Raw genomic sequence first — 24,213 nt, 5'->3', positions numbered from 1 at the left:
ATGTGTGCTTGTGTGTGTGGAGAGATCAGTGTTCAAGTAACTGAACCCTTGCACTGAAGATCAATATAACTTTTGTTTTTCAGTTGTATGAATGGGATGTATCACGAGGAAGTACTCAAGCTCTACTGTCGTTAAAGCTGCAGTAGGCAACTTCTGAGAAATTATCAAGAGTGAGTTTACCAGGCGGTTAGGTGGCCGAGCGGAGATTGCGTTCGTCACCAGCCCCGGAGCTGTGAGCTCGATTCGCCTGTTCGAATCCAGCTCACAGCTCCGGGGTTGTCACCAGCTTGGCTGGCCGTCTGCACTGATACAATTGGCTGTATCAGAGGGTGGGAGAAGCTGGCGGGGTGGGTCCGGGTCGTTGTAAACAGCGACTCCTACAGTTCGGTCGGGGCGCCTGCTAAGCGCGGATTGGACATGAGGGGGATAGTGTGGTCCTCCCACACGCTACGCCCTCTCAATGAGAATCCGCGCTGCCAGGTGAAAAGAAGCGGTGATTGGCTGGACGTGTGTCGGAGGAAGCACGTGGTAGCCTCCACTCTCCCAGATGATCTGACTGTGGGGGGTAAGTGCGCAGCGATCAGGAAGGGACTGGGAATTGGCATACGACTAACATTGGGATGGGAGAAAATCGGAGGAAAATGGAGGGGGAAAAAGAAAAAAAAAAAAAAAAAAAAAGAGTGAGTTTACCTGCCCGGCAGGAATAGAGCGAGCTCTGCATCACTTTTCAAGCCTGTGCACACGCAAAAAAAGGTTAAACACTCCCAGAGGCACCAGCAGCCTAATGGGCTGCAACTAATGACTATTTTGGTAGTCGACTAATCTGTCGATTATTTTTTCGATTAGTCGACTAATCGAAAAACAATTATATTTATATATTTAAGATATAATTTTTTTTTTTCACTACCTATCTTTGTGAAAGTGGCTTCTCAGCTCTGGTCCAACTGAAGACAGAGCAGAGGAACAGATTGGACATTGAGCATGACCTCAAGAGTTGCTTTGAGACTCTTGTCAGGACCAAACAACATCCCCAGTTATCCCATTAGTTCCCCCAAACTTACTGTCGGTCTGTTATGTTGAGCTAAGAAGTCTTCAGCTGGCTGGACCAGAGCTGAGAAGCCACTTTCACAAAGATAGGTAGTGCAAAAAAAAAAATTATAATAATCTTTTATTTATTTTTTTGAATGACTAATCGACGCAACAATATCTCATCGACTAATCATTGCAGCCCTACTGAAAAGCTATAGTCACTTTTCTGCACCTACTCCAAGTGGTGCAGTGGTGGTCCCACGCGGCACCACGATGTCCCAGCAGTTTTCTGAGCAGAAGTACGCGCACGGATGTGCACGGATGTGCACGCGCATGCACGCCCGCGCACACAAAAATGCGTTCACAACTTTCACTGGACTCGTCGCGCCGTGCGCCAAGTACCGGCACTTATCTATCACCTAGACTTTGCATAATAATAGGATAACGATAACATAACAAAGAACGAGAAGTGCAAAACCAAAATACAAGCCCCGTGGTGGTTGATCTGTGGAGCTCTCACTATGTGACAAATGGTCCTGACTGGAAGGATGAGACATTTCAAGTTGTGCTTCAGAAGGAAACTGTCCTTCTGTAAACTAAGTTACATTGTTAATTTAGTTTGTATTTACATTTACATTTACATTTACATTTAGTCATTTAGCTGACGCTTTTATCCAAAGCGACTTACAAGTTCTGTACGACAAGCCATCAGGAAGGGCACAACTCTATCAGCTGAGTAACAATGTTCATCAAAGTGTTGAGTGCTACAGTGTAGGTTAGTTTATTAGGACAAGTGCATGACAGTATGGTTAGTTAGGGTTAGATTTTTTTTTTTTTTTTTTTTTTTTTTTCTAGTTTAAGTTAATTCAATTAAAGAAATTGTAACTATTACATTTAAAACATTGTTTGTTTTTCAACCATATCTGTTGACAATATAATTTCTTTATATATTGAAGGCGACATCCTGCTACCTTTTTCAGCTTCTCTATTTCAAGGCAATATTTACAAAAACTAAACTAAAACTAGTAATTTCCTATACAAGCATGTTTCCTACTATTTATGCATAATAATCATCTGTTCTGTGCGCACGCGAGGGAACATGTATTCAAGATTCAAGATTGTTTATTGTCATATGCACAGTTAAAACGACAGTTTGCCATACAATGAAAATCTTACTTAGCTAGTCCACCCTTCACAAAAAATCACACAGTACTTAACTTAAACAAGACAAAAGTCTTTCTCTGATCTGCATCCCCTTAACAATTGTGTGTATTGAGCTGTACTGTACTGTACCCATTCTGCAATCTGTTAATAAAGTTTTCAATCAATCAAACATATTTAAATACAAGTGAGTGCTAGAAAATAAGGTAAAATAGATAAAAAAATATATACAAGGCACAGTGATGTATACGCACGTGCGTGCACGTGGCGTCCAGGCAGTTCTGATATTACGACTGCACCCCTGCCTACTCCTCAAACTCTGCATGTGCAGATTGCCCAGGGAGTCTCTCTGGATTGTCCACACACACACACACTCCCTGGCCCAATCTGTGCATGCGTAGTTCGGGAGTAGGTGCGAAAAAGCAACTTGCTCTGCCGAGAAAGTGCCGATCACCTTGGGGTTGGTCCCCCCCGTGTTCAGGAAACTCGGGCGTATAAGAAAGTCTATTGGCTCATGTCACCAGCACCCCCACTTACGTCAAGGCTCTCATCAACATTCATTAATTTTCTCCTCCCACCACCTCAACAACAGCCTGTTCAAGCTGCTGCGGTCAGGCAAGCGCCTACGTATACACGCTGCGAGAACAGAGAGACTCCGGCTCAGCTTCTTCCCCCAGGCCATCAGAACACTGAACTCTCCACCCACAAGTACACAAGAACACACACACACACACACACACACACACACACACACAGACACAACACTCATGCGGCAACCGCTAAAACAATCACTTTTTTTTATTTTTTATTATGTTTTTGGTAGTTTTTTTATTTGTTTGTACTACCGGGCAGTCCGGTAGAGAGAGAGAGAGAGAGAGGAAGAACGGGAGACAGAGCGGGGGGGAGAAGACATTCGGCAAAGGACGCCAGGTCCGGGAATCGAACCCGGGTCGGCCGCTTCGCAGGGCTACAATACAGTACGGCTCAATACACACAATTGTTAACACATCCACCGCCATAAACGGCGTACGATGTGTTTGATGTCCATGCTAATTCTGCCAAACCACGCTGTACGACGTTATTGAGATCATATTTCATTTTTTCGCCATGGTATTCACAATTCCGCCACTCAGCCTCTGCTGATACAGTGGGAGCCTGCACAACAGTGCAACGCTTCAATACCGCCGCCTGGTGGATGATCGGGCGAGTTACAACCGGAAATGGATCTGGTGATCTCGGTGCATCTGGGAAATCCGTCCAGCAATCACATATCGTTGCGGGACTCTAGACTAGAGCTGCCGCGGTATTGATATTTTCCTTACCGCACAAATTTGCGAAATATTTCCTATCGCCGCGGTTATTACCGCACAGTGCGCACAAAAAAAAATGTAATGCATTTTTTTTTTTAGTAGTCTACTCTTTATAGCATATAGCCTGCCTCTAGTCTAATGGCGCTTTTCCACTGCATAGTACCTACTCGACTCGACCCGCTTTAGGTACCTGGTACTTCGTTCCTTTTCCACTGCAGCCAGGTACTACTCCGTTTGTCTCCGTGTGGGGATGCAGGCGGGGCCGCTTGTGTACACTGAAAGCTCCGTGGGCATAGCCATGTCCGAGGGCTTGCAGCAAGCCAGAGTTTAACACAATTTCAATCAATCAATCAATCAATCAATCAATCAATCAATCAATCAATAACAACATTAACCAGACTCTCGTTGTGTCTATTGTGCTAAAGCTAACGTTACCTCATTGTGTCTATTCTACCAAGCAACCCGGGTTTAATGTTACCTCTCGTGTATATCTGCTGACGTTAGTATTAGGCTAATAACAACAACAAACTTAAAGGGGAACTATTTTAATATTTCTTTCACTATTTGGGCACTTTTACACAATTCCTGTGAGTCTATGGAACACCTCTGTAATATATATATTTTTTTTATTCATTGTTTTGTATTTCTAATCAAGTCCTCAAAAACAGCATTTTTCTACCTCAAGATCTCGAGCTGTTTTGAGCTGATGTGGACTGGGGTGCAGGTGCTGGTGCCTGAGGAGCCACATTAACATGCAGCGGTGACTATATGACATCACATATAGGCACATTTTCAAACGACTCAGTTCAGTGAGGGTGAATATTGTGAGAGGAGAATTGGAAGAATGCGCCAATATGAGAATTTTGAGACATAGATCATATTAATATAAGTTCACATAGCTAGGAAACAATGCTAAACACTCAAAAAGGCCATTTATAAGATAGTTCCCCTTTAACACATCAGCGATCTTGTTGTGACACTAAACTCTCCGCTCGGTGGTAAATTGGGTTGATGTCGGTTTTGTTTCATCAATAAATGAGGCAGAATACACAGTGAATCCATCCTTTTCTGTTTATTACACTTGGTGCTGTCGCAAACAAATCCTGAATGAAATACATCCTTAGCGAGGCAGTAAAGATGGCGGCTTTCTGTTTTTGTTCAGAGACTCCAACGTGTGACGCGTCTCTCTTCTGACCAATCAGTGGTCTGCAATGTTTCACATGACTTTTCTGGTACCACTTCTACCCAATAGGGTCGCTTGGAACCGAGTAGGGTATATCTGCAGAGCCGCAAGTCCAACGTCTGGGCGCTACTTTATTATTATTAAAAAAAACAGCGGTGATGCGGTATTCAGCCCAACTCTGCGGTGGGCGTGATGCAACAGCGATACCGCGGTAATGCGGTTATCGCGGCAGCTCTACTCTAGACACGCATCCGTGTATATGGATCGCTGCCATAACTCAATAATCGATATGATTTGGGCGTTTATTGCGCCATACAAACCGGAAATGGATCTAGTCGATCGACGTCAAATAAGTGGGATCTTTTTCCTCATGTGGGGGGGACAAACTGCGTGGCAGTTAATGTGTTAAGGGGATGCAGACCAGAGAAAGACTTTCGTCTTGTTTACATCAGGGTCCCCCATTTTCAACTCCGTATCTTACCGTGCAGCAGGGACAGCAGCGTCCCGTGGGGCCAGCGGCGCCCAGCAGCAGCAGCAGCAGCGGCAGGCGGAGGACAGCATCACGCTCTGCAGCTGCCCGCAGTGCGGCAAGGAGTTCAGTAACCCCCGGGCGCTGCACCGCCACCGCAAGACCCACGGAGGGGAGAAGCCCCACAAGGCAAGGAGAAATATATAAGAAGTCGACGTGTATCTGTTGACCCTTTCACTGCCACACGACAGAAGGTTAACCCTTTACTATCGCACTAGTAAAGGGTTAACCTTCTGTCGTGTGGCAGTGAAAGGGTTTTAACCTGCTGCCGTGTGGCAGTGAAAGGGTTAACCTTCTGTGTATTGTTGCAGTGAAAGGGTTAACCTTCTGTGACTTGTTGCAGTGAAAGGGTTAACCGTTTGGTAGTGCGGCAGTGAAAGGGTTAAAGGGGCAAAACTATGGAGTAACTTTGACAAAGAAGTACAAATGTGTAGTTCGCTATTACTCAAATTGTCACTCAAATATAAGGTGATGCATAAATATAAAAACCTCATTATTATCCTAATTATATTTGATCTATAACATAACTGTATTCAAATTGTGACAAAGGGGAAAAGAAAAACATATATATACGGTATATAAAAAAGTATATTAAAAAAAAACATAAATAAATGTGTATACATTTTGTACATAAAGCTATGAAACGTTTGTAACCTTTGCTAAATGATATACTGAATTATGTTTCTTTTTTGTATTTTTTTGTGTGTAAATTATGTAATGTAAAAATGGTAGGCAATTATATACGCCTCGACTTCATTCAGCCTACACCTTTTCGGTCATTTTATTTTTATCGTTTTGTTAGAAGTTCTACTACTATGATGTGTAAATTTTTTTGAATTTTTTTAAAAGACCGAAATAAAATCATTCATTCATTCATTCAAGTGCCCCCAGTGCGGGAAGGCCTTCAACTACCTGAACAGACTCAAGAGGCACCAGCTCACCCACACCCGGGAGAAGCCCTTCCCCTGCCCCGCGTGCAGCCGGGCCTTCTCCCGCAAGGACCGCATGAAGGAGCACCTGAGCACGCACAGCGGCTGGTCCCAGGCCACGGCCAAGGGGGCGGACGAGGCCGTGGACGACGAGGAGTCCGCCGACAGTCCGGTGGCCTCAGACGAAGGGGACGTTGACTGGATCCCAGAGGGTGGGTGTGGAGTCTGTGGTCTCTTTTTATTTATGTATTAACATAAACATAACACGCGCTGCGACAGCAGAGAGACTCCGGTTCAGCTTCTTCCCCCAGGCCATCAGAACACTGAACTCTCCACCCACAAGTACACATGAGCACACACACACACACACACACACACACACACACACACACACACACACACACACACACACACACACACACACACACACACACACACACCTACACACACACACCTACACACACACCTACACACACACACACATACACACACACACTGATGCGGCAACCGCTAAATTGATTCCGGAAGCTCCCGGCAGTGCGTCGAAGTGTCCTTGAGCAAGACACTTAACCCCCTTAACTGCTCCCGATGAGCAGGTGGCACCTTGCATGGTTGCCTCTGCCATCTGTATGTAAATGTATGAGGGAATGGGTGAATGTGAGGAATAAGCGTAAGTGTAAAGCGCTTTGAATAAAAGCTCTGTATAAATACAGTCCATTCTGGTCACAAGTCCACTTCTATAACCTTGAGGTCACAGCTGCCCCATGTTGGGTTTCAGACCCACGTTTATTTTTACATTTAGTAATCTGGGGATTGATGCAGCTGGTTTCAACATGGTGTTGATAGTGCTATTGGTTTCATGATAAGATTACAACACTTCCTCAATTTCTAGCGTTTCACAGTCCTGCAAGGCGTACAACTATAAACAGGATGTGGACAGTTTGTAACTCATGTTCATACAATGAAGCTTAACAACAACACTTAAATGTGCTGTAGGTGGTATTTTCTTTTTTTAAAACTTTGACCAGTCAGCTGGTTCTTTTAGCGTTTATCGCTTTTTCATCGCATTCATACTTGGTCAAGTTCGACCGACAGAAGCAGGCTGAAAGGGTTCAGATGGGGGGGAAGACCGCGGGATTCGAACGCGCTCAGCCCCAGATCCGTGACGAGCACGGTTGTCCACGGCGCTGAAATAGCACTCGCTGTACGTGGTGAGCTACTGGAGCTCCCTAGGTGGTATTTTCATTTATTTTTTCACTTTTTCTCCTCCTATTTTTCTGTATTTTTCTCCCATCCCAATTTAGTCGTTATGCCAATTCCCCCCCTCCCCTTCCTGGTCGTGGCACGCATGTGCCCCCGCTGGTCGGTCTAGGGAGCCCTGAAGTCTATCACATGCTTCCTCCGATACATAGGAGACAGCCAGCAGCCTCTTTTCACCTGGCAGCGAGGACTCTCATTGGTGAAGTGTAACGCGTGGGAGGTCACACTACCTTCACCATTTCCCTCCCTCGCTGTGCAGGCGCCCAGACCTGACCTGTAGGAGTCGCTGTTTACAACGACCAGATCACCACCCACCGGCTTCCCTCCCGCTGACACCGCCAATTGTGCCAGTATGATGGCCGGCCAAGCCGGAGGCACCGCTGACAGCCGGATTCGATACCAGTGTCTCTGTGGTGGTAGACAGACGCTTAGTCCACTGTACTACCCGGCCGCCCTAAGTGGTATTTTCTTGTTAAAATAAGTGGTCTACATGTTAAAATAATATCTCTACATTCCTACAGCCATCATTGATATAGAGTGTTTGGTCAGTAACATGGGTCTCCCAGTCCCTCCACTCTGCAGTAACAAGTACAATATATCAGTGCAGTAAGCAAATCTGGCTTGGCAAGATTTCTTGAAATAAGTCAAAATATCTAGGGTTCTCTCTCCTGATTGGATAAAGTGGGAAGGGATACCAGAAAATGTATGTTCTGTTTACTGCAGAGTGGAGGGACTGGGAGACCCATGTTACTGACCAGACACACTATATCAGTGATGGCTGTCAGAATGTAGAGCTATTTAACACTTATTTAAAGAAAGAAATACCACTTACAGCATCTTTAATAACCGATGAGGCTTCTTGATAATATGTTAGAAAAAGCCAACACACAGGGCGCCCTCGTGGCGCACCGCATAGTGCCTCGCACACCTGCGCGGCCGCCCCGGGTTCGCCTCCCGCTCCCGGTGACATTTGTCGCATTTCTTCCCCGCCTCCTCTCCCGTTCATCCTCTCCTCCTCTGTCGGTCATGTCTGACCATGAAAAAGCAATAAATGCAAAACGATTATTTTTTTGTTTTTTATCTACTTTTTCTCCCATTTTCTATTTTTCTCCCATCCCAAATTCGTATCGTCCAATTCTACCCTCCCCTGTCTCGAACGCTGTTAGGCCATGCCTCCCACAAGCCGGCTGCAATGTGGACGAAGCCGGTACTCGAGGAGGCAGCCGTCGCATCTTTTCACCTGCACAGCGCGATCTCTCAGCGGCGGGGGTCTGCGTGGGAGGGACACGCCGCCCTCGTCGCTTCCTGATTCTACTGTGCAGGCACACCAACCGACCTGTAGGAGTCGCTGTCCACAACGTCCGATCCCCACCCATCAGCTTCCCACCCCCTAATACTGCCAATTGTATTAGTATGAACGACCAGCCAAGCTGGTAGCAACGCAGAGAGCTGGGCTCGAACCCAGCATCTCCTGCATTAGTGGCGAGTGCCTTGCCCACTGCGCCACTTAGCCGCCCCCAAAACAATTAATCTAAAAAAAAAAAAAAGCCAACATCACCATAGCGGCATGCCTTTGTGCCATTCCCTTGTCCTCTTTCTTTGTACCGTCCTGAAAGTGCCGTTACTGCCATGTCGTCTACCTGTGTCTCTCCACGTGAATGCAACATGTGAATGTGCGCGTGCCAGTTTTGTTGAATTCTACCTCTACCTCTATTCCCCCGCCTCTGACCGCTATCCGTCATGCGACTATACAGGACCGGCTGCTGAGGATGAATTGTCCGGCGACAAGCGTCGGCGTGCGTCGGCCAGACGGCGCCAACACTCCCAGAAGACGACGTCGACGTCGTCCAGGAAACCGAGGCGGAGGAGAACGGAGGCGGAGGAGCTGTTCAGCTGTGCCGATTGCGACAAAGTGTTCCAGAGCGTCTACGCCAGAGACCGGCACGTGAGGGAGAAACACGGCAAGAGTCTGCTCCACAAGTGTTCCGACTGCGGACAGACGTTCAGGGCCAACCGGAGCCTGGCGGTCCACCGGCGCATCTACCACCCGCCACTAGGGGTGCCGGTGGAGCCCGAGGAGGAGCACAGGACTCCGAGGACGTACCTCTGCCCCACGTGCGGCAAGGAGTTCCCCACCAGCGCCTCTCTGAACCGACACGTCATCATTCACTCGGGGAAGAAACCGTACAAGTGCCAGGTGTGCGGGCGGGGCTTCACGCAGATCGGGAACCTCAAGACGCACCAGAAGGTTCACAAAGGTGAGAGAACCTGAGGTTGATGTTTTCTCGACAAAGCTGTTCCATTGCGGTGGACTCTCTCTCTCTCTCTCTCTCTCTCTCTTTTTTCTTTGTTTCTTTTTCTTTGTTTCGTTCTTTCTTTCTTTCTTTCTTTCTCTTTCTTTCTTTCTTTCTTTCTTTCTTTCTTTCTTTCTTTCTTTCTTTCTTTCTTTCTTTCTTTCTTTCTTTCTTTCTTTCTTTCTTTCTTTCTTTCTTTCTTTCTGCAGTCTTTTTTCTCAGACAGTACAGTGGGGTGAGAACAACAAGAAATGTGACGGCAAAGCAGAAATGACTTTTCAAAAGAAGAGTCCACCACACTTGCTATGTGTACATTCAAATTCTGGGGCATCCCATACTAAATGTGTATTTCTGTGAGGCAATATCTAACCTCTGAACTGCATTTCCAACAAACCTGAAATGATAAGGCAGGCACAGCAAATAATGCATCAACAAATCAGTCAAATTGGAGAACACTTCAGACTAGATTTCTGGCCCCATCCTTATCACACTAGAGTACGGGGGGGGGGGGGGGGGGTCCAGCCTCCTCAAAACGCGTGGAATACATATTTACAGTACCCAACGCTGAATCAATAAACGCGATCGATATTTGGAATGGTGATCAGGAATTGGAATAATCTTTTTGGATAACATCTGAACTGAGGTAAGCTATTTATTTTACCAGTCTTGGGGTAATCGGATCTGTTTTGACCTATATATCAGCGTGTGCCATATGTGTGTATGTGTGTGTCTGTGTGTGCGTGCTGATCAGGAAATGAGAAAATATATTTTTCAGATCGCTTCTATAGCGTGCATAAGTACACATATACTATCGATAATCTAGCGTTTATTTGAAAACGATTCATAAATAGGCCGAAAAATGACAGTTTTTTGTGTATGCCAGAATATTCCAGTAAAGGGCGTTTATCACGGAATCTATATATTTTCCTGAAAAACAAGTGCTTTTCAAAATGCTATGAAACGGAAATTAACCGATTAAAAAAAAATAAAATAAATAAAAAAAATCCGTCTCGACAATGTTGACTGCAAACAAGTCATTGATAAGCGACGGCCAGATTAGACACATAGCCATAATTTAAGACAGAGATTGTGTTCACAACGCTATCATTGAAGTGGGTGGTGGCATTCAACAGGGTTTTACCACGTTAACAAGTGGCAACCAAAGTGTTAAGGCACTGTCCAGGGTCCTGAAAACCACACTGTAATTAAAAAGCACCATCTAAATAATATGCTACAGATAGTGAACATTGAGAAGGCTCTATGTACTTGTTTTCTCTGTCCATAAAGGTTGCATTATGAAAACATAACAAGCCACAATGTCATTAGCCCCTTAACAGGCGCCCCAAAAAGTGGGCATTTTTGTTTTTGAGGACTGCATACTTTTTTAGCAAACCGAAATACTATACTTTATACTTATAGCACATGCATAAGCCTAGTCTCTTTTGAAGGATAACAGTCTGAAGTTTCACATACAATAAAGAAAGATCACTTTTCTTTTTAAGTAGTAGTTGCAATATCCAGAAGTAGTATATCCAAAGAAATTGGTATGAGCTGGAAAACACCCTGGGTCCATAGCCTGAAGTCTTATGTAGTACATGTCCAAATTTCATAAAATTCCGTTCAGAAATGAGTGATTATGAGGATTTTGGTAAACTGTGTACAAAGGAAAAAGCTCTGCAGGTTTCAGTTTTCTCATTGACTTCAATGCATTCTGTGATTTCTTTCTCTTCCTGTTTTCGCTCGTGACTTTTCACCTAGATCCCTGATTCGCAGATCCCCACCTGGGGTATCATTGGAAAGCCACTCTCATTGGCTACAACCCTGTCCAATAATTCTCGAGATCGCCAAATGATTGACGGAGCTAGAGCCCCGGGAGTTGGGGGTGGTAATAAAAAAAAAAGGTCTGCTGTGTACTTTGGCGCACGCCTCACATATCGGCATGTAACTCGAGAACCGCTGGACGGATTTTGTCACCTGAAAGGGCAATCGACGGGCAACAAATAGGGCTTTAATTGTACATTCATATATATATATATATTTTATTTTAAAAAATGATACAGAGCCGCTAGAGGTCGGCAAATTGTCCTCAAGAGGGCCCGGGGGCGGTCCGTTGCACGTTAAGAGGTTTTAATCACTAAATATCTTTTCAAAACACACAAGACAAAGCTGTTTGACGCTTGTATGAACCCTCTACGTCTCTCTCCTACAGGAATTAAATTATCCAATCTAACAGCGCTGGACGAGACCGGTTCCCTCACGCCCGAGGAGGCCCAAATCTCCGAAGAGATCTGCTTCTGTCACCTGTGTTTGACGCAGTTCTCCGACAGGAAACTGCTGGAGGAGCACATGGCCCAGGTCCACGAGTCCAAGAAGCCGTTCGCCTGCAAGGACTGCAGCAAGAGGTTCATGTCCTTCCAGAAGCTGAAGGACCACCAGGTGGCGCACGAGGGCCTGAAGCCCTACCAGTGCGCGCAGTGCGACAGAGGCTTCGGCACGTCGAAGGGCCTCGAGAACCACATGAGGGATCACACCGGGGAGAAGCCCTTCCCCTGCAGTATATGCGGGAAGAGGTTCAAGCAGGCGTCCACCCTGCGAGCGCACTACGTGACCCACTCCGGGGAGAGACCCCACCTCTGCTCCATCTGCGGGAAGCGCTACGCCCGCGCCGAGGAGCTCAAGGTCAGTTCAGTTCAGTTCAGAGTTTTTATTTGCCACATGGAATCATACAATCAGAGTTTCTTCATTACACAATCATAAATAACATTCCATGGACAAAAGGAGCAGGAAGAAGAATAAATCTTATAGTTACCTGCCCCTTATTCCTAAACTAAAGAAGTACCGTAATTCCTCTAATAGTAACCGGGTCTCAAATACAAGCCGGGTGATTAATGACCGGGTGCGCTCTTGAGCTAAGCAATTATAAGCCGACCTCCTAATACAAGCCGGGTTACTAATATACTGAGCTGCATACTGAGCTAGTTACTTGATTTCACTTTGAAAACGTTGAAATGACCAGTGACCACCTGTAATTGCGCTGTTTACTATTTCATACAGTACTTGGTTTCAATAAATGAACCCAGTACATTTTACTGGGTTCAAACTGACACAAAATGTTGATTTATTCATTATGATCCGTTTGAAAATTTGAAATATAGGCCTCCCTCTTATACAGGCCTCCTCCTAATACAAGCCTGGTACCCGCTACAGTTGAAACAAATACAAGCCGGGGTTACTATTAGAGGAATTACGGTATTTACTTAATGGTCAGCGTACAACCTAATTTACACAAATAATAATTTATACCATTATACAAGAAACTCACAATCCACAGTTAAACAAGAAAAAAATTTAATAATAATAATAATAATAATAATAATAATAATAATAATAATAATAATAATAATAATAATAATAATAATAATAATAATAATAATAATAATAATAATAATAATAAGGAATAAAAGAAAGAGAAAAAGAAAAGATCTCATTATTCAGATCACATTTGATTTTCATACTGACTAAATATTATTTTTTTATAAATTGTTTTTGAATTGATAAACACTATTACATCCCTTAAGCTCGCTATGGAGAGAATTCCACAACTTTACACCAATAACTGAAGGACACATCTGTTTAAGTGTGGTACGTGCAAACTGATGTTTAAAATTTTATTTCCTCCTATACTAAACTCACTTTCTAAATGGAAAAAGATTTTGTAGTTTTTCTGGCAGTGTATTATTTCTTGCCCTAAACATAATTAACATTGTTTGAAACTTAACCATGTCTTCAAGTTTAATTATTCTAGATTTAATAAATAATGTATTTGTGTGTTCTCGATAACTCACTTTGTGTGATTCTTATGGCCCTCTTCTGTAGTATATATATAATGGTTTTATATTATCAGGTCCATCTGAGGGTGCACACCGGGGAGAAGCCCTACCAGTGTGACGAGTGCGGCAAGAGCTTCTACTACAGACAGGGCTTCAACAACCACAAGAAGACGCACAACGCCAAGCCCATCGGACCCACCAGGCAGCTGGGCAGGCCGAGGCAGCTGGACCGGCCGAGGAAGATGAGCAAACCCAAGAGGATCCCGCAGCAGAGGGCCGTGCCGGACTCCGACGGAGAGGACCTGACCTGGGACCCCCCTAACCTCGGTAGGTGGACTGACTACTAGGGTTGGGCATCGTTTGGATTTGAACGATTCCGGTTTCCGATTCCGATTCTCCATTTCGATTCCTGTTCTAAACGATTCTCGATTCCGATTCTTTGAGGTGCAGGTCAAAACAGGTCACAGCTTATTTCGCAGGAGATTTTTATTTAATTTTTTTTATCTTAATTTTTTTTCATACTATTCACATTGTCAGTTGACTTGATACAGTTTAATTTGGGTGCTGTACTGTAACTAGGGTATTAATTAACTAAGTAAATTCTTTTTTAAGAATCGAAATTAATACCTTCCAGAACCGGAAGTTAGGAACCGGTTCCTATTAGAACCGGTTCTCGGTGCCCAACCCTACTGACTACTAGCGGGTTTCCATACCAGTAGGGGTCCGTGTCGGGGGGAAAGCATAGCGTTTAAAGCCTGCGCATCCGAGGAGAGAAGACATGCACGCAACATCCCCACATCTCTTCGTAAAAAGAATTGCCGCTTGACCAAAAAGAGTCAAAGTGAGGGAAAGTAATGTTACATTACCCACAGAGTTGTGCATCAGGTGAAGACAGTGCAGTGACCCGGGTCGAACCAGGGATCACTGTCTGTGTGAAAGGGTCCACCCCACATATCACACTTCTGTTTGGCTTGGCGTTGAAGTCAAATCAAATCAAATCAAATTGATTTGTAAAGCCCCGAAATCACAAGGTATTAATGTCCCCATGGGCTGGGCAAGTCCTCTTTAAACAAGTCGAGAAGAAACATCACATTAAATCAAGTGCAGTTGAAGCTTATTTAGAGCCACGTGTTGCATTCGCAATGGTTCCACACCGGCAGGTCTCAGATCAGCTCAACACGAGTCATTCTCTAGCTATTAGCTCCCATACAGTGCAGGGAAAGATCAGCACGGGATGAACCCATGATAATACCTACCTTACGACGGTATAAACACGGATATAAGATATTCCTTTATTGATCCCTTTAATAGGCAATACAATTATAATAAAGATACAAATAAACTATCATTAACTTAATAAGATAATACAAAAAGAAATTAAAAAAGAGTCAAACACTTTATTCTAGCTATTATTTGGAGACTTATTTCCACTGTGGTCCTGTTTTCTGAAGAATGGAGATTTTAAATGGAGGTGGGAGTCACGCGGGTAGTGCTGCAACTAATGACTATTTTGGTAGTCGACTAATCTGTTGATTATTTTTTCGATTAGTCGACTAATCGAAAAACAATTATATAAAAAAAATAAAAAATAATATATATATATATATATATATATATATATATTTTTTTTTTTTTTTTTTTTTTTTGCACTACCTATCTTTGTGAAAGTGGCTTCTCAGCTCTGGTCCAGCTGAAGACGGAGCAGAGGAACAGATTGGACATTGAGCATGACCTCAGAGTTGCTTTGAGACTCTTGTCAGGACCAAACAACATCCCCAGTTATCCCATTAGTTCCCCCAAACTTACTGTCGGTCTGTTATGTTAAGCTAAGAAGTCTTCAGCTGGACCAGAGCTGAGAAGCCACTTTCACAAAGATAGGTAGTGCAAACAAATAAAAAATTAAAACAAAAAAAATTATAATAATTTTTTTTTAATGACTAATCGACGCAACAATTCCTCGTCGATGATTTTTCTATAATCGACGTCGTCGATTATGTCGACTAATCGTTGCAGCCCTACACACGGGCGATCAATACTTTTTCGACATGCCACTAAAGCATCACTTTACAGTGTTTTCTGTGTCATCTCTCTCTCTCTGGTCGACACAGGAGATAGCCCCAACCATCACCTCGGCAACCAGGAGAATCACCACGCTGTGCCCGACCACGGCCAGGTGAGGGAAAACTAAGTCTCGCCTTGAGTCATTCAACAAATGTTATAATCAGCTGTTTTAATAAGGGGGGTGAGGGGGGAGGGGACTTCTCAGTGGGCTTGACTCATGTTGCCGCTCTGTGTTTCTCCCAGATATCCCAGTGGAACTTCACTCACCAGTACGCTGCTGCGTTCAACCCCTGGGCACAGCACCCCAACACGTCGTACTGGAGAGGAGCAGCGGAGGGCCACCAGCCCTACTACGGCCCCGCTGGAACCAACATGAGCTTTAGTGCCCTGCTCAGGGGCCCGATGGTAGGTGGTGATGACACAGGATATAATGTGGGGTATTCAAAAGTCTTACATTCAGAATTCTCAATTTAAGGCCTTTATAAAAGGGAATAAAAAGTCTTAGATTTAATTTGCACAGGTATTACATTTTTTTGCGGGGCAAGCCCGGCTGTTGGGAGATGAAACAACATTAAATAGGCCTAATATGAAATGTTTTTGTATCCAAGGGGCTACCGGGAATTTGGTGCGTCTGGCGAGAGCTTGTATGGAACACGCGTGAATTTAAATTGGTGCTGCCAGTTCAGCTGCCAGTTCAGTGTCTCTATGCATTTATTTTTGCTTAGTATAGTCACGAGTAGGGTTGGGCACCGAGAACCGGTTGTAATAGGAACCGGTTCCTAACTTCCGGTTCTGGAACCGGAAGTAACATATCGCTGCTGTCGGGACAAAACCTCATAACTCCATTTTTTGAATTTTTTTTTATTATATAAATCAACTCCGTAGATCATCCTCCATATGTGTGTGTGGGTTTTACAAAGTTTAAACAATGGGAAAGCATTAAACCGATCATCTGTCTAAACCTCCTAACTCTATTCACCCTCAAATCTGTGTTAGTTTTTTTTCATCTGCTGAAAAGTTGGGTTTTTGGAGTTATGAGGTTTTGTCCCGACAGCAGCGATATTTGCATTTCGATTCTTAATTTCGATTCTTACAACAAAAAAAAAATAATAATAATAATTTTACTTTGTTAATTAATACCCTAGTTACAGTACAGCAACCAAATTAAACTGTATCAAGTCAACTGACAATGTGAATAGTATGACAAAAATTCAAGATAATTTTTTTTTTATTCTCCTGCGAAATAAGCTGTGACCTGTTTTGACCTGCACCTCAAATAATCGGAATCGAGAATCGTTTAGAACAGGAATCGAAATGGAGAATCGGAATCGGAACCGGAATCGTTCAAATCCAAACGATGCCCAACCCTATACACGAGTGAGTGAGTGAGTGAGTGAGTGAGTGAGTGAGTGAGTGAGTGAGTGAGTGAGTCTATGACCGATGCAGTCTGTGGAAATAGAAGACTGTTTCAGTGGAATAGACCTATCTCAAACCCTGCCCCTTTTCTTGATCCTCCAATCACAGCTGTCGCTTAAGAGGAAGTCCGAGGTAAGCGACAGCTGTGATTGGAGGATCAAGAAAAGAGGGCAGGGTTTGAGATGGGTCCATTGCGTTGCTGGGGAACATCTTGGACCCAAACGTATTTCCTGTTGCCATGTTTGCCAAATATCAGGAGATGAAATGTAGTCCATTGAGAATGTTGGTGTTGTCAGGCTGGAACCATCTAACTGCTTCTGCCTCCAGGATGAAGAGCACCTCCAGGACAGCTGCGTGGCGGACCGGCCCGCCTGGCCCTCCGGGTTCCCTCTGGTACCAGGAGCCTTGGATCTCGGGCTGGGCCCGTCTCACCCACCACACAGCACTTCATCGCACCGAGCCCCGTCCAACAACAAGAGGGCCGGGGAGAGGAACCACTACGAGGACCCTGGTGCCGAGGTCGTGCCGGACCTCCCGCCCCCAGGTGACCTCGTCTACTAAACCTTATCTGACGTCTCACAGACTCCAGAGTCGTTGGCCGTATGGCATCATGCTCGGGTTGGGTTCCTTTCCTGGCCCGGGTGGAAAGGAACCCAACCTGAACACGGCGAAAGAGCGAAATGGCCACCGTGTGAATATGGTCAATGTAATTCCACCCAAAAAGCACTCGCGTCGTCGGGGTTTGGGGATTTTGAGATGGTGAAAATGTTAGCGTTTGTTTTTTTGTTGTCTGAAATTAATGATAAAAAATGTATATCAAGGCAGATTTCTCTCACAAAATTATTTCTGAAATATTTTAGAATGATCATCCATTTTGATACTATATATAACACTTCCCCATGTCCCTGCAATTAGGGATGCTTTTTTACCGATACCGATATTGTCCAACTCTTAATTTCCGATACCGATATCAACCGATACCGATATATGCAGGGTTCCCCCCCCCCCCCAAAGAACGGAATAATTTCAGGTAATTAACATTACATATCGCTTGTTGTGGAATTAAGTCATTATGCATACTTTCGACAATAAATAAAATCTGAATTTGTTCTTACTTGCTTGCCTGGGTAAATAAAGGTTATAGAAATGTAAAAAAAATAATAATAATTTTTCTTTTAAACCGATACCGATATTTTCCGATATCACATTTTAATGCCGATAATATCGGTAGGCCGATAATATCGGACATCCCTACCTGCAATCCAATATGATGAACATCAATTACATTCTCTAACATGTGATCTTCCATACTTATGCGATATAGTTATTGGGGGGGAAAAGCGCTAGTCCTTCTGAATACCCCCCTCCCCCCCCCCCCCACCCCACCCTGCCTGTATCACCAGTCGTTCAGGGCTCAGCGCTGTTCCAGATCGCCACTAACAAATACTGTTTTATCCACGACGTAGAAGAGGTTTGCAGCGGGGCCTCGACCGTTGAGGAACCGGAGGACTCGCCGGAGCCTCCTCAGGACGAGGGTGAGGGTGAGGACGAGGGTGAGGATGAGGACGAGGGCGAGGACCAGGACCAGGACCAGGACCAGGACCAGCCTCAGGAGGGCGAGGCCGAGCCGAGGCAGTTCCCGGGGGGGCGGAGGCCCAAGAAGGTCTACGACTGCCCCACGTGCAGGAAGGTGTTCTCTCACAACACCGCCCTGCGTCGACACCTGGTGATCCACACGGGGAAGAGGCCCTTCAAGTGTGCCCGCTGTGGGAGGGGCTTCACCCAGAGCGGCAATCTCAAGACGCACATGAAAGTGCACAGAGGTCAGGATCCGTTACATTAGGTCTTACCTTTTTTTTAGCTACTAAAGGTAAATATTATAAATAGTGCTGTCAGGCGATTAAAAAAATGTATCTAATTAATTACAGGATTTGTAATTAATTCATCTAATTAATCACATTTTAATCGCATAACCATTTTAGGCCTGATATTTTATATTCTATAATCATATTTCAAATTGCATGTGTCTGGATGGCAGAAATCAGTACTACAAAACCTTCTGTTTAATCATCTTCCCTTTATTCATTTGCTTAGATTTATCATGTCTGGTCAATTTTAGCATGGTGCTATTCACAGTCAAAGATAAAAGAATTGAATTGATATTCTCATTTGGTTCATTACAATTTACTCAAGCCCTAGTAACAGACACAGTATTTCTGACACTGGGAATACATTCCCTGAGATCCATAGATGTCCCTAGAATCAGATACCAAGAACATGCAAATGGACAATTAAAAAAAAAAAAAACGTTTGTAAATGTTTATTCTACGTTCTTATGGAATGAATGAGATAAAATATATATATATATATATTTATAAAAAAAAATACATTTAATTTTGAGTTAATTTTCATAACGCGATAATTTGCTGTGTAATTAATTAATCTAGTTAACGCGATAAACTGACAGCCCTAATTATAAATGATAAATATTTAGGATGCCTGTGTGAATGTGCCATGCTCTGCTACTGTACATGCTCCCCCGACAAACGGAGGGATGTCAAGTCGTGAGACACCCCAGCATGGTGCAGTGTGAACGGAATGGTTTAAAGGGCCTCGCCAACATTATGGCAAATGCGTTTACCGTCATCTCCGGAGTCAGACGAGGAGATGGATACCAATTTCCTCTCCAATGAATGGTAGCGGAATACGGAGACGTGTTTTGGCCAACAGCTAGGCTAGCGATCCGTATCCGCTTCCATTCATTTGTGCTAAGCTAGGCTAGCTTGCAGCCAGATAGCTTGAACGCACAGAGAGGAAATTGGTATCTCCCATAATGTTGGCGTGTTCCTCTTAACACATGTTTTGCTATTTAACTTGACTAATAAGTGGACTTCCAATATTTATTATTTCACCAAAAAAGCATCAATATATCAAAGATTTAAATTATGATATTGTATTTCATATCTTTTCGACCAACCAAAATCATCATCTCGTGGAGCCCTGGATGGTCCTAACCCCCAGATTGAGTCTTGCTTGGTGGTCATAATCACTGGGCTAGTAATCACAGTACATACTAGAATACTACATCTAGCTGTGCCACTGATTTCTGACCGTATTGTCAACTGGAGTCTAGATTGGAGTGCAGCACGCTCAGACTGGCATCCAGGCTGGTCATCAAGATGCTTCTACTGTTTATTCTTTAACCTTTTAACATGCACTGGCACGTATACGTGCCGTTTTGCCCTTAAACGAATGGCTGCTTTTTGTCACGGCACTTTGCGAGCGTCTAGCGGCTGCATTTTTCGCAGAACATATAAATTACCGTTCGAAAGATCTATTTGTTGCCGTTTGAACGCCCCCTCACTCGACCAAATCCGTGCCTCGGTTCTCGAGTTACATGACGATATGTCAGGCGAGCGTCTTTTTTTACGCACTGCACGTCAGATGACCACCCCGGACTCCCGACGTTCCAGAACTGCCAATCATCTGCTGATGGCGAAAATGATTGGTCAGCGTTGTAGCCAATGAGTGAATCACACTTCAGAATGAACGGCCGTGGATGAGGAAATGGATTTGAGAGCTTCCCCCCCCCCCGTCGGTTATACTCTGACGTCTCTCAAAGACCCATTTCTGAACGGATTTTTTATAAGATTTGGACCTGTACTACATAAGACTTCAGGCTATGGAACCGCAGTGTTTTCCAGCTTATACCTATATGCTGGAATATTGGAATATGGAATCTTGCAACCACTACAGAAAAATGTGAGTACTCAAGTTCAACTCAAGTTCAGACCTCTGTTACTACTATTTCATTAGCACTAAAAGTGATTTTCCTTTTTTGCATTAGTAATTCAGAATGTTATCTTTCAAAAGAGACCAGGCTTATGCATGTGCTAAAAGTATAAAGCTAAGGTTTGCAAAAAAGGTCCTCAAGTGGGTGCCTGTTAATAGTACAGAGCTGTTACGCAACAATTGACCTATACGAAACCCCGCCCTCTTTTCTTGATCCTCCAATCACTACCGTCACTTCCCCTCAGACAGGAACTTTGAACGGCAAAGGACTGCGGACTGTCCACCCCCGCGTAGCACAAGCTCCCTCTGCCTCCAAGGCTCTGTACTGCGAGTGCCCTTCAGAGTGTCTTTTTGTGTTTGTTCTGCAGGAGAGCTGCCCATAGCGGAGCTGTCCCAGGAGGAGAGCCCCGCCAAACCCACGGAGCCCCCCGCGACCATCCACGTGTGCGGCGAGTGCGGCATGGACTTCCCCCAGAAGCAGCAGCTGGAAGAACACCGTAAGATCCACGACAAACCCTACTGCTGCGCCGACTGCGGCAAGAGGTTCAAGAACGAGTACTACTTCAAGATCCACCAGCGGATGCACGCCGGCGACTCGCCGTTCCTCTGCGCCGAGTGCGGCAAGAGCTGCGTCACGGCGGACGCGCTCAAAAAACACGAGCTCACGCACACCGGCGAGAAGAACTTCCACTGCGACCAGTGCGGCAGGGCCTTCATCCAGTCGTCCCACCTGAACGTGCACCTGAAGACGCACACCGGCGAGAGGCCGCACCTGTGCTCCATCTGCGGCAAGAGCTACTCCAAGGCGTGCGACCTCAAGGTTCACCTGCGGGTTCACACCGGAGAGAAACCTTACACCTGCGACAAGTGCGGCAAGTGCTTCTATTACTCCCAGGGCTACCGGGCGCACCTCAAGACTCACGAGAAGAAGCCGAAGCGGCCCACCAAGCCGCTCGGTCGACCGAAGCAGCAGTCGCTTCTGGACAAATGATCGGAGGAACACGCCAGCGTTTTTTTTACGGGAGGTCCGCCGCTCGCCGTCTTCTCCGGAGTCGGGCCGAGGAGACGAGGGTTTCCTCTCTCTCTGTGCGCGCTCAGTAGGAAGCTATCCGGACGGCACGCCGGCCTAGCTTAGCAGCACAATGGATGGAAGCGGATTGGTACAGGCTAGCCTAGCTTAAAGCTAAAACGACTTTATTTATACTTGATAAATAGACTCGAGTAATTACACTAATTTACAGTGTCATTGAGTTGTTACATTCACAAGTGCCATAGCGCGTTAATAAATACAGAAGCATCAGACAATCAGAACAAGTAAGAGCACATATTAAAAAAAAAACGAAATCAGAGGTAACCATTTAAAAAACGTCTACATATTGTGGTGACCTGATTGGTCCATCAACGTTCTAAACCGACCTATAGACACTAAAGTGTCTAGTTTCAGAGTTTCCTGCACGGTATTCCACGAGGTAGAGGCAGATAAGCCAAAAGCAGATGTGCCAAGTTCAGTACAGACTCTAGGCCGGGCACTCTTAAGTGTAAGCCAATCACTGGCCCTCCAGGAGAGGTGTTAGTTAGTTGGCCAATGCCTAGGCTGGTAAAGCTATGCCTCCTAAAGTGTGAAAACGGAAGTACAGGAAGTACAGGCTACAGGCTTTCCGGTTTCGACACTACAATTATAGAAACGTGTGAAGTGCAACAATATTTCCTCGTTTAAGCCACTGCAACGGCGTTGCCTGAAGAATTTACTACATGACCGGGACGTTCTAGCTTGTTTGCCGACAGGATTCGGGAAAAGTTTGGTCCGTTCGGAGGCAGCTTCCAGGGGAAGTACATACACCGGAAATTCACACTTTCGATCGTAGCGCTTTACCAGTCTATCTCACAGAGGAGATAAAACTGGGAACGAGGTTAGCCAATGCCTAGGCTACCCTGTACCAATCCGTTTTCCATTCATTGTGCCCCTAGGCTAGCTGTCATGCAGCCGAACAACTTTCTGCTGAATGCACAGAGAGGAAACTGGTATCGGTCTTCTTCGTAAATGTTGGTGTGTTCCTTTTTAAAAGACACACTGTCATTTAGGAGTAGAGAAAAAAAAATCAAAGCTACTATCATGGATGTAGCTGATAGGAAATGCACCTAAAGGCAGTTTACCCACCTATAAGTTTGTGAAATCTTGTGAATTTACTCCCTGTTGTAAGGTATTCTATCTTCACTCTATCTTCATGATGAAAATTATATGCACTATCAGCCTCATGTGACTTATGTGACTTTTATTTTCTTTTTATTACAAGAAAATAAACCAATATGGCTGTAAATCATAATTATATTGGTGGTTCAGCCAAAGTTGATCACCAACAAGAGGTCCTCACATCCACTTATTTTATTATTTAGCTCACAGAACATGGAAGATGAGACCATGTCATGTCATGAGTGTCAGCAAATCAGAAAGTAAATATTTAACATCTGGGCCTCATGCAAGAACGTACGTACGTGTACGTACATTTTGTGGCATTCACAAAACATTCCCAAAATTCTCTTATTTTGGATTTGTTTCTTGGTACTGTCTATCAAAATACATAAAACATGTGTAAATTATTTTAGCAGTACATAGGATTAACAAATTAGCAGTGATTAACAGGCATATAAAGATTAACAACCAAATTATATCCCTGTAGTAACGGGGAGGAACCTGGAGGTTTAGGGAATAAGGTATTTGGTTCTTTATTAGCTTTGGGATACAAAAAGGTGCTTGGTATAGCCTACCACCGGTGGGCTTTGAGGTGTGGTTGGTGCTGTACTCAGGCTTTGATCACTGTTGAGGAATGCACTGGACACCGATGCCACCTTTTATTATAGACTATTATACCAATTTGATCCATTTCAGAGACTGGCAGGTTTCCTCCTGTCTGCTCCTGTTGCTGTCGTGGAGGGCATGGCGCTGGCGTCGCCTCGTAGCTAGAGTCCAGCTTCAAGGTAGTCTCACGTCCTTCTGATGACGCCGTTTCTTCATCGGTTGTATTTTTCCTGGTCTTTGGAAAAATGAAAGTGCTCTTCCTCTGTCGGCTCAGACAGCAGCTTTTACTTGTAATGTTATTCTTCTTTGCTCCCTTTCTAGGTGGCCTGTTTATTTTTTTTTGAACACATTTTTTTATTTCAATTTTTTTGACATGACATAAAACTAGACACACAAACATTAAAAGTAAAAATCCACAATAAATCATAGGACTATGATAGTCCAGTATTTAAATCAAAATAAATGTAGATTAAAGCATATACATATACATAATAATTACGATACACTACAATACATACAAATGCTCTTGCTAGCTCTTCTGCACCCTAATGGGGCTAGTAAGTGGAATATTCCTCAAAGTCTTGTTGTGTTTTGCACACGACACAGCAGCTGGCCTTAGAGG

At 44.4% G+C, this 24,213-nt stretch overlaps 1 protein-coding gene across 1 annotated transcript in view; it reads left to right on the top strand.

Annotated features, from left to right (window-relative positions):
- The window catches only part of LOC311232607 (uncharacterized protein), a 37,875-nt gene extending 14,513 nt beyond the window's left edge, over positions 1 to 23,362 (top strand). Inside the window, exons 8-17 of the mRNA XM_084319467.1 lie at positions 5,172 to 5,341; positions 6,095 to 6,353; positions 9,156 to 9,659; positions 11,905 to 12,374; positions 13,600 to 13,852; positions 15,634 to 15,698; positions 15,830 to 15,991; positions 17,330 to 17,546; positions 18,469 to 18,825; positions 21,163 to 23,362. Of these exons, the coding sequence (XP_084175593.1) occupies positions 5,172 to 5,341; positions 6,095 to 6,353; positions 9,156 to 9,659; positions 11,905 to 12,374; positions 13,600 to 13,852; positions 15,634 to 15,698; positions 15,830 to 15,991; positions 17,330 to 17,546; positions 18,469 to 18,825; positions 21,163 to 21,785 (3,080 nt within the window). The 3' untranslated portion in view covers positions 21,786 to 23,362. The remainder of the gene's footprint in view (positions 1 to 5,171; positions 5,342 to 6,094; positions 6,354 to 9,155; positions 9,660 to 11,904; positions 12,375 to 13,599; positions 13,853 to 15,633; positions 15,699 to 15,829; positions 15,992 to 17,329; positions 17,547 to 18,468; positions 18,826 to 21,162) is intronic.
- Positions 23,363 to 24,213: the final 851 nt, after the last annotated feature.

This window comes from Notolepis coatsorum (genome assembly GCF_963971535.1).
Source record: "Notolepis coatsorum genome assembly, chromosome: 7".
Taxonomy (NCBI): domain Eukaryota; kingdom Metazoa; phylum Chordata; class Actinopteri; order Aulopiformes; family Paralepididae; genus Notolepis; species Notolepis coatsorum.
The sequence above is the reverse complement of the archived record's forward strand: the minus strand, read 5'-3'. Positions and strand labels throughout refer to the sequence as shown.